General features: G+C 42.2%; 1 protein-coding gene across 1 annotated transcript; it reads right to left on the reverse strand.

Annotated features, from left to right (window-relative positions):
• Nucleotides 1-2677: 2677 nt before the first annotated feature.
• Nucleotides 2678-9045, reverse strand: LOC149274210 (thioredoxin, mitochondrial-like). The gene is made up of 3 exons (XM_089505705.1): nucleotides 8771-9045; nucleotides 6283-6406; nucleotides 2678-2794 (listed from the first exon to the last, which is right to left on the reverse strand). The coding sequence occupies exons 1-3, from the start codon at nucleotides 9043-9045 to the stop codon at nucleotides 2678-2680; spliced, it is 516 nt and encodes a 171-aa protein (XP_089361831.1).
• Between the last annotated feature and the right edge of the window lie 1641 nt (nucleotides 9046-10686).

Genomic DNA, 10686 nt, shown 5'->3' on the forward strand with positions numbered 1-10686 from the left:
GAGGTTGTCTACAAGCATCACACAGACCTTCCCCGACTGCCAGAGAGAATTCCCAGCAGCGCTGCGGGGAATTCTCTTCTCTAGCAGCCGGCGAACGTCTGCGCGATGGACACAGACAACCCCCACTTCCGCCAGGGCTTCTATGAAGGAGCACCGGCGTCACATGACCTTCCGGTGCTCAGTCACAGAAGTCCCGGCAGAACTACACCCGCTGTCCCCACTAGACACCAGGGAAGGTCGGGGGGGTGTATATGGGGGGCATAAGGCTTTTCTGGACGCAAAGTGCCCCATGATATGCCTTTTAACCACCTTTATGCCACTCTGCCTGCAGAAATGCCTTTTAACCCCCTATATGCCAGAGTGGCATATAGGGGTATAAGGCATTTCTGGAGGCAGACTGGCATATAGGGGGGTACAAGGCATTTCTGGGGGCAGAGTGGCAAATAAAGGTAAATAAAAACAATTTTTTCTCAATCATAGCTTTTATTAAATATGAAAAAACAGTTTACATTAATATTTACTAGTAAAACTTTTTAGGGGCAGGTGGGAGAAAGCTGTCTATCAGCACTACACTACAAAAAGGTGATCTATCACTTTTTGCAATCTTTTAGGACAAACCACTACATAGGAGGTATGTAACTGACAGTACGCGGTCCAAGGTCTGTAGGCAGGCAGCGTTTCAAAAAGCAAGGTCAAAGAGCAATCCAAGGTCAGGTTCCAGGCAGCGATCAAATGGGCAATCCAAGGTCAGTAACAGTAGCAGAGCAATAGAGATGAAGAAAACATGTTACAATAGGGAAAGGAGTACAGAACTGGGAACGCACTGTGGCACACAGAGCACCTCAGAATATCGGAGCACCGACATAAGGGAGCTCAGAGGTTTTATAGGGATCTCTGTATGATGTCACGCCTGTAGATCTGCCTCCCGTACCTTTCCCTACTATAGTCTGTTGAAGGAGACGCACTGGAAGTGCCGCCCATTCAACTGAACCCAGTAATGTCCCGCCCACCCCTCCTCCTGTCACACAGTACGCAGGAGAAGGCAGCACAGGGACAACGTGCAGGAGCGCTGCCCGTCCTGCCGCCACTGTCCCCGGACAACAGAGCCAGTGACGGACACCTTCGCTAGGAGTACCGCCGCCCTGTCGTGCACCCGCGCCGCGGTAGAGGACCGGTACGTGCCTGACAGCTGAATGCTAAGAAGAGGTGAAGAAGTTAACTGAAAAAACAGCCCCCTTTTTACACTGCAATCTTGACATTTCATACCAGTTACAAACTCTCAAGAATAACAGAACCACATGCATAGAACTAGCCGAGATTGACTGTTGTTGGTCTGTCCAGTTCTCCAGCTAACAGAACTGATACTAATAGTTACTTTGTGAACCATACAGCATTTAAAGATATTTTTATAAGTATGTTTCTCATTCATTACTGGGTAAACATTGAACATCACCAACGTATGCATAGTCCTTCCAAACGTTTGTAATATGTTGTGTTACATAGAATGGCTCACTGGATTTGGCAGTGCTGCATTTCTGTATGCCTTGTATTTCTAAATGAAACGAGTTGAATAAAATAAAAAAATGTAATAAATTACCCATGATCTCAACCAAAGTGAGAACCTCTCTTCCTGTTTGCCACCAAATTATATACAAGGGAAAAAAATTTCACAGTATCAGTTCTTTACATCCCACTTGAAGCTGCTTTACCATCCTGTGGAAAGTACTGTATGTCCAATTTCCACTCCTGCTATACTGTCACATTGACTAAGAGTGACAGTTTTTTGATTTTTTGTAATTTTTCACATAGCTGGACATAGACAAATTCATATTTTATTTTTTTTCCACAGTTGATATACACGTTCAATGATTCTTCAAATTAAAAAAGGAGTATGATTGTGACACTAGGTGAGTGATGTTAGGCCATCAAAATTATTATAAACTGGGACTGTGGTGCATTTACTAAGTGCTTTCATCACATTGTTGCATAGTCCAGAGTACTGTTATTAAATATTAGTTATAGAGGATAAGATTTTAAAAACGTCTATAACAGGCATCTACATCAAAACATATCTGATTCCTATTGGGGTTTAATCACTAAAGGGAAAGTTTCCAGGGGATTCCTTTTTCTGTTTCTTCACTTCATTATTAAGATCTAACACCAGGAAGGAAAAGCATGTAATATGTATAGCCAAACAGATGTTTCTTTAGAGAAATAGAATTCAGTAAACTCAGTACTTCACGCTCAGTACAGTGTGAGTTGAGAGATTTAAAATCACAACCCAGTTGTTAGTTCCCTCTTAAGTAGATGATGCACATTTAGGCTTTAGAACATACTATGAAAAAGAGAAAAAAACCTACATAATGTACTACCTATTAATTTACCATGTGCTGGTCATTGCAAGAATGGCCTGCAGAGCAAACTGGTTTGCCTTAAAATAGGCATGAGGTTCACATTAACAAAAAAGAAATATGCATAATAATAGAAACTTTGCTTAATGTAAAGTGAGAAGTTATATTCAAATGTCCCATTGTATTATACAATGTATATTGTGTTATGAAGTACTGAGTTTAGGATGAAAACACAGGAAAAGTACACATAGGCCAGATGGGACTTAAGTAAATAGATGTATGCCTTTTTGGTAGAGCACAGTTATCTTTTAAGATTTCATATCAATTTAGGGTCCAATGAGCTTCTTAAGAAAAGCTTCTAGTTGGTCCTCGTCTTTCAGTCCAACAAATTTGTCCACAACATCTCCGTTTTTTATCGCAAGCACTGTGGGCACAGCAGACACCTGCAAAAAATAAACCATACCATGGTTTCAACCAAACATTTTCAAAGAAAATTAGGGTTATGAGCATTTTGTAATTTAACACCTTAATGACAAAGCCCGTACATGTACGGGCTGAAATTGCATTGTTTTCAATGGGTTTTGGGACTGCCCATTGCCCTTAAGGGGTTAAAAGAAATAATGAACTTGGAAGGGGGCTGTAGGACATGATGAGTCGTCCTATATGTATCAAGTTGTTATATTATTATTAGTATGTTTATATCACTTTGTTGCCACTTTTAATGCTCCTGAGACACAGCTCCTAGTGTCCATTCACTATCAAAGCCTAACTACATCCGCCTTCATTTACATATTTTTGTCAAGGTGGTTATTTTTTTATTTATCCCTTTAATGCCTCCTGTTACAATATATCATATAATCACTAAATGAGAAAGAAGAACATTACAGCTAAACATGAACACAGCAGAAATGTTAAAACAGCTTTGTCCTTAATTGGTTAAATGCCTAAGTAAAATTAGTAAAATTCTTTGGGTCTTAACTACCCAAAACAGGTAAAAATATTGCAATAAATCAGGTGTTTCAGGTCAAAATTCAATATGGATATAGATATATAGAGATAGATATATATAGATTTATAGAGATAGATATATATATATCTCTATTTTACACACACACACACAGTATCTCACAGAGCAAATACTCTGAAAAATACCCCTCGTCTTATAATCGAGGTCGTCTTCTAATCAGACCTCAAATAGAGGTCTCCTTATGAGACTAAGGAGGATCCAGGTCCCCTGCAGCGGTATGTGGGATCTGGATCCTCCTGTCTGGTAATCTCAGCTGCTGCCGGCAATTCCACCAGGGTTTCTATCACCCGGCACCGGCGAAAGTGCGGGCAGCAGCAGAGGTTGTCTACACGCATACCTTCCCGGCACCCAGAGAGGAGAATTCCCTGCAGCGCTGGGGGACATACCGCTCTACACACAACTTTCAAACTACCCCCCCAAATAAATTATGTAATAAAAATGGACAGAAATGGTTCCACACAAGGGGTGTGTGAAAAGGGTTTAAAGAAATAAGTCTGCTAACAGTTTTGCCAGGACACTCCGGAGCTCTTTTGATAAATTTAGGTGTATCGCATTAGGTCCCATGGATTTGCCGGTTTTTAATTTGGAAAGTTCAAGTAGAACTTCTGCCTCTGTAAACACATATGCTTTACATGTCTTCCTATTACCTTTTTCTTTTAGTCTTACAAACAACTTTAATGCAATGTTTTCCTACCTTTGGCAGGACATCTCAATTTCCATTTCTTCTGGACCATCTAAAGATGTCCAGATCATCAAACACTCACCTACATATTTTTCCATTTTAGAAAATGTATTTTTCTAAAACCTAAAACCTTAGTTTCAGTGGGTTGCAATACATCTGTCCTTATAATAAAACCACACAAATTGATGTCACAGGAGCCCAAACACTCGATGACATCCGAAAATAAGTCTCCGTTTGAAAATACTAAATCTAGCACAGCCTTCCATTCTTGCTGTCTCCTCTACCTATAACCTAAGATACGGTCCCTGTAAAGATGTCTACTCCAGGTTGACCCAACTGTTTGTTTTATCCAGTCTACATAACTGAGATTAAAGTCCCCTAGAACGATAACCACATTGACATCTTAGTTATTTCTTCTACTAGCAGGTAAAGCTCCCCTGCATTCACTGGTTTCTAATGGCGTGTGTCTATTAGTTGTTTGGTCTGCCCTCCCTCTACACCCTTTTGGTTAATATAAACCAAGCCCTTTTGTATTTTATTGCTCAGTTTGAATTCTTTCCTCAATAAATCAGTTCTCCCAGTGTAGTCCTCAACAAAGTCTCGGCTACTTTTTGGGTGCGTTTTCCCTACTTGCAAAATAAATCATTACACTACTACTTCAGAATCTCCAGAGCAACAGGGTTTTTGTCATCTAAAGAAGAGGAGCAGCAACAGTGACCTACATGAACCTACAGTCCCAAAAGTGTTTGGTAAGCCTGGAACTGTCACAAATAATAATAGTATTTTATTTTAAGTAGGTACTTTGGGTTTATATTTAATGGGAAATTGGATGATTAGACATCAGATCAGGAATAACTTATTTAAGCATGAAATAAGTAACTTATTTGTGCATATAATAATATAAAACGTGATAAAGAGACACTCCATATCCACTGTATACGCTGGAGACATTTGCTATTTTAGGATCGAATTCTCAAGCTATATACCGTATTTTTCGGCGTATAAGACGACTTTTTAACCCATGAAAATCTCAAAAGTCGGGGGTCGTCTTATACGCAGGGTACTGAAACTCACCGAGCCGGATGATTCCCCACGAAGCTGTAGCCTCCCTCTAGGGGAGGGGCGAGTGGAGAAGCTTCCTCCCTCGGACCGGTCTTCAGGGTCGCGCCGAGGTAGGTGCAAGATCGTGATCTCCCCAACTAGCCCTGATCAGCGGGCGCCTGATGAGCAGGGCTGGTTGGGGAGATCACGACCTCCCTCTAACTAGCCCAACATTAGGGTCGGCGTCCGTGCTCCCTAATCACTACCTCATATCCCGGCACTCGGCATCAATTGCTGGCGTGTAGTGATGAGGGAGCAGTAAAGCAGAGGTCTGAAATGACAGACCTCACGCTCCCACAACTGGATGGAAGAAGGAAGATGAGAAAGGTAAGAGATGGGGAGAAAGGGGTGTATGTGTATATATGTGTGTGTAAGGTCAGTGTATGTGTATGGTCAGGTGTGTGTAAGAGCAGTGTAGGTATTTGTGTGTTTGTAAGTTGGTGTGTGTGTGTGTGTGTATATATATATATATATATACACACACACATATATATGTGTGCGTGTAAAGGCAGGGGTGTGTGGTGAGGGCAGTGTATAAATGTGTATGTATAGATAGGCGTATGTTAGTATGTGTAGGTGTGTGTGTGTGTGTGTGTGTGTGTGTGTGTGTGTGTGTGTGTGTGTGTGTGTGTAAGGGCAGTGTATGTATGTATATGTCTGTATAACAACCAGCCAATCACCGGTGAGGTACATCGCTTGCCGTGATTGGCTGGTTGTTGTATACTGGGTAGAGGGGTAGTCTTATACAGCGAGTATAGCCCAAACTCTATATTTTAATTGGAAAAGTTGGGGGTCGTCTTATACGCCGGAAAATACGGTACTTTATATTTTGATGCAGGGTAATTTACAGACAGTTCTAGCAACGTTTTGTTTCTTCTAGCCACCCTGTCAAAAAGCCTGTACTGCACCAAATATTTAACCTGAATCTTCTAAGGAATGGGTAATGGCAGTTGTCTAGGGGTACCTTCATTCACTAGGACAGTAAGAGAGCTTCAATAATTGCCAAATAGCATTACTGTAAAATCTTAGGTATAATACACACAATTTACCAATTTTTCAAGAGTCCTGAAAAGGGAGTGCGTATTTCACAAGTAGGCACATCTCTCAAATGCTACATATACCTCATACTCAATGGCCAGGTCAGTATGGTCATCTATATCTACTTTCGCCATCAGCACTTTTCCTTGTTGCTTGGCAATCATCTTTTCCAATCTTGGTGCTAAGATCTTGCAGGGTCCACACCACCTAATGGTAAAGAGAAAGACCGGTAAGGACTTGTTTTAAAAATAGAATGGAAGGGTACTCTGTGGTTTACCCTCCATATCCCACTCAAATTGTAAATAGCTGCACGCTTTTATTTGAAATGACAAAACTACCACAGAAGTTCATACTCCTTTTAGCGCGTACTAGGGCTGAAACAACGAATCGATAAAATCGATAATAATCGATAACGGAAATCGTTGTCAACGATTTCCGTTATCGATTAATCGAGTGATCGATTCGTTGTTGGAGCACTCGGCTCCTTTTACTTACCTCCGCGAGCGTTCCCCGCTTCCGCTACACGCGCCTTCTTTTAGTTGCGGTTCGCTCTGTGCGAGTGGCTCCGTTCGCACAGAGCGCTTCGCTCTGTGCGAGTGGCTCCGTTCGCACAGAGCGCTTCGCTCTGTGCGAGTGGCTCCGTTCGCACAGAGCGCTTCGCTCTGTGCGAGTGGCTCCGTTCGCACAGAGCGCTTCGCTCTGTGCGAGTGGCTCCGTTCGCACAGAGCGCTTCGCTCTGTGCGAGTGGCTCCGTTCGCACAGAGCGCTTCGCTCTGTGCGAGTGGCTCCATTGGTGGGGGTGCAGGGCAGAGTTGGAGACTGGGTGCAGGGCAGAGTGTGAGTGTGGGTGCAGAGCAGAGTGGGTGCAGGGTGTGAGTGTGGGGGCAGGGCAGAATGTGGGGGCAGGGCTGGGTGCAGGGCAGAGTTGGAGACTGGGTGCAGGGGCACAGTGCAAAGTGCCAGGGCTGGGTGCAAAGTGCCAGGGCTGGGTGCAAAGTGCCAGGGCTGGGTGCAAAGTGCCAGGGCTGGGTGCAAAGTTCTGGGTGCAAAGTGCCAGGGCTGGGTGCAAAGTGCTGGGTGCAAAGTGCCAGGGCTGGGTGCAAAGTTCTGGGTGCAAAGTGCCAGGGCTGGGTGCAAAGTTCTGGGTGCAAAGTGCCAGGGCTGGGTGCAAAGTGCTGGGTGCAAAGTGCTGGGTGCAAAGTGCTGGGTGCAAAGTGCTGGGTGCAAAGTGCCAGGGCTGGGGCAAAGTGCCGGGTGCAAAGTGCCAGGGGTGGGGCAAAGTGCTGGGTGCAAAGTGCCGGGTGCAAAGTTTCTTGAACAGTAATAGTCCACCTCTTTTCAGAATGTTTGGGGTTATTTTGTTTCATAAATATTGTGTTTGGGTTTTTGTACTTTGAAAATATTGTTTTTTTATTACATCATAACAAAATAAGAATGTTAATGTAAATTTTAAGTTGTTTTTTAACATCCAGTTCATTAAATTATTTTAAATAAACAAAAAATTTGCATATTGTTTTTTTTTATCCGATTAATCGAAAAAATAATCGTCCAACTAATCGATTATTAAAATAATCGTTAGTTGCAGCCCTAGCGCGTACCCATTTAAAATTTCCGTGTTCCATACACGTGATTCGCGTCAGCAGCGATCACGTGCAGGGAACTGAGGGGGATTGGCTGCCACGGATCGCTGGGGTCAGTAGCAGCCATCCCCTCGCGATCCCAGCGTTCAGAGCGACGCTGGATCATGCATCATCAATGACATACCTGGTACACCCTGGTTTGCTGATGACACATGACCAGGAAGTACCAGGTACTTTTGGTCACACAGTGTATATGCATAACCTCAAGACTGGATGAGAACAAAGGTCCGTTAATGTCCACTCACACATAGAAACGTAGTAGAAGTGTATCTGCTTACAACAGTTGCACTCGAAGCAAGGGCATTTGCATGCTATTTGATGTATATCAACCAAAAAAAGTGGCACCTGTGTAGACCGGTTTTGCCAAATGTTACATTTAGATGCATTAAAGATGCCGATTCACTCACAAAAATAATAATTGCAATCTTTAGGAATAGCACATAAACATAAGCTTTATCTGTTTTTATGGCAACAGCATGTCAGTGTCTGCTATTGTATCAAGCTCTCAGCAAAAAAAAAAAAAAAGATAAAATAATTTTTTTACAAGACTGGACAATTATCCCTGGGACTTGTTTGTATATTCAACAGTATGGAATAATGTTTCTAATACTGCATTTAGCTACAAAAACATTTAAAGAAACATAGAATTTGAAGACAAATAAGAACTATTTAGCCCATTTAGTATGCCCAGTTTTTACTTCTCTAAAAACTCAAAACTTAATCAAGCCTTACCGTATTCACCCATTCATCTGCTCTTGGGAGGCTATTCCACTTATCTACCACCCTTTCAGTAAAACTTCCTTACATAACATCTAACCCTTTAGAAAGTCTAGTTTTAGATGATGACCTCATGTTTTAACATTTCTTCACCTTTGCTAAAATCCAAAAATCTAAAACTATTGTAGTAATCAACGATATGTAAGAAACTCACTGTGCATGGAAATCCACAACAACAGGGGTCTCACTAGCAACTACCCGTTCTTGGAAATCATCTGCATCTTGAACATTGAACGTTACTCTGTGTTTCAGTGAGCTGGAGAAGTGACGGACATTAGGGAGAGTGGAAAAACGCTGAACTGTATATAGAGGTTGACAACAGTGTGCTTTTCTAAACCTTACTAACACTGTAAACATGGGTTGTGCTGGAACAATAAGACTTTTTATAGAGTGAGCAAGGGCAGGATTCAGGAACAACCGCTGAGCCATCTGCAAAAAAGAATATAAAATTAGTGTCATAAAGTATAAAATAAAGCAAAGCTTATTTGGGCACATAATAAATACACTAATATAAAAACTCAGCATTAAAACGAGCACATCAATTAAATAACTTACCTATTGTTTTCAAGGCTACACATAATTCCTGATGGGACTGGAGTTGTGCACCCCTGCGTTAATATGACTAATGAGGAATTGTTAAATCATGCTTGAGCATTTGCTTCCTATGCAGTTGCCTTTATGTTTCTCAAGAGTTTCAACTCTTTGTTCGAGCACTCATCAGTCTGCTGCTTCATATAATGTAAGCTTGCAAGGAGGGCCTTCTTTACCAGCTGGTGGCTTACCATCTACTGCTTTACTACAGCCAAACCACCCTATTTGGGCAATCAGGCAACCTGGTAGGGCCTTATAACCCAATTTAACACTGTGGAGATCTGTGCTTCTGCAGGAACAGACCTCTATAGAATCTATTCCTCACAACATGATTTCAATGGGAGCGTCTTCCTGTCACTGAATGGCTGCTCCAAGCAATAATAATCAGACTACCGGAGAAGAGGGCAGCTTTGACCTTGGGTAATTTTTTAAAAACTGCTTTAACCCCTTAAGGACTAGGCTGTTTTTTTTACCCGTGACCAAGGCTGTTTTAACACTCTTGCGGGGCTCGTGTTTAGTTGTAATTTTCTCCCCTCCAATTTAGTGTACCCACACAAGTTATGTTGTTTTTTTAGGACAAAAAGGGCTTGTATCATCTAATTTCCTATACCCCAATTTTTCTCACTTATATTTGAAAAAAATACGCCAAAAAAAAAATAAAAAAAGGCTGAAAATAATCGTCCCCAGGGGCCAGGCTGCTTACCTGTGCGTTGCTCTGTGCGAGCAGCATCTATTGTACTGGCCAGGAAAAGCAGGAACCCAGCGGAGTCACGTGAATGCACGTCACATGACTCTGCTCAGTTACTTCTGACTTCTGAACAGAAGTTCGCACAGACGGAAGCAGTAGACTTCCCTATGGAAGTCTGTTAGTGAGAGACCTGCAGTTCAGGCAATGGGGTGGGGGAGGGTGTATGAGCAAGTATGCGTGTTTAAGGGAATGAATATCTGTGAATGATTAGTATATAAATGAGTGAATGTTTGTGAATGACTAAATGAATGAGTGTGTGTGATAGCATAGATGTGTACGGGGGGGATAGCTTAGGTGGCGATCGTTGATTGAGGCATTACAGCAGCACAGTTTAACCGTTTAAGTTTCTAAGCTTGTTTTTTGCGTGATGTGTCTGGCCCGTCAGAAGTTATTAAGGGGTTAAAGAGAGTCTTAGTCTCAATTTCCCAGGGGGACCCTCTGACTCTAAACCAAGAGAAGAGCACTTCTTTAGCTCTAACATAATCAGCTGGGAAAAACATCCAAAATATCACATTACACAGTCATACTACCCTATACACTCGTAATACAGCTATCTACATGCATAATACAGTCACATTGCTGTTTACACATACATACTATAAACAATGTCTCTATTATATAAAGCAGGGCTCGACAAATCCCAGGCGCCAGGTCACCATGGCGACAGAGAATTTTGTCCTGGCGCCTAGGTTTTGTCAGCCTCTTACATCCATAAAAAAATGTGGATGTAA

The sequence above is a fragment of the Sceloporus occidentalis genome, unplaced genomic scaffold (assembly GCF_023333645.1).
Source record: "Sceloporus occidentalis isolate IW3139 unplaced genomic scaffold, rSceOcc1.0.p SCAF_343, whole genome shotgun sequence".
NCBI lineage: Eukaryota > Metazoa > Chordata > Lepidosauria > Squamata > Phrynosomatidae > Sceloporus > Sceloporus occidentalis.

Coding starts and splice junctions, on each gene's coding strand:
- LOC149274210 (XM_089505705.1), bottom strand. CDS start 9,045: ATGGCTCAGCGGTTGTTCCTGAATCCTGCCCTTGCTCACTCTATAAAA. Junction 6,407..8,770: donor GTTGTGGATTTCCATGCACA/GTGAGTTTCTTA, acceptor CTTTACCATTAG/GTGGTGTGGACCCTGCAAGA. Junction 2,795..6,282: donor ACCTGGCCATTGAGTATGAG/GTATATGTAGCA, acceptor TATTTTTTGCAG/GTGTCTGCTGTGCCCACAGT.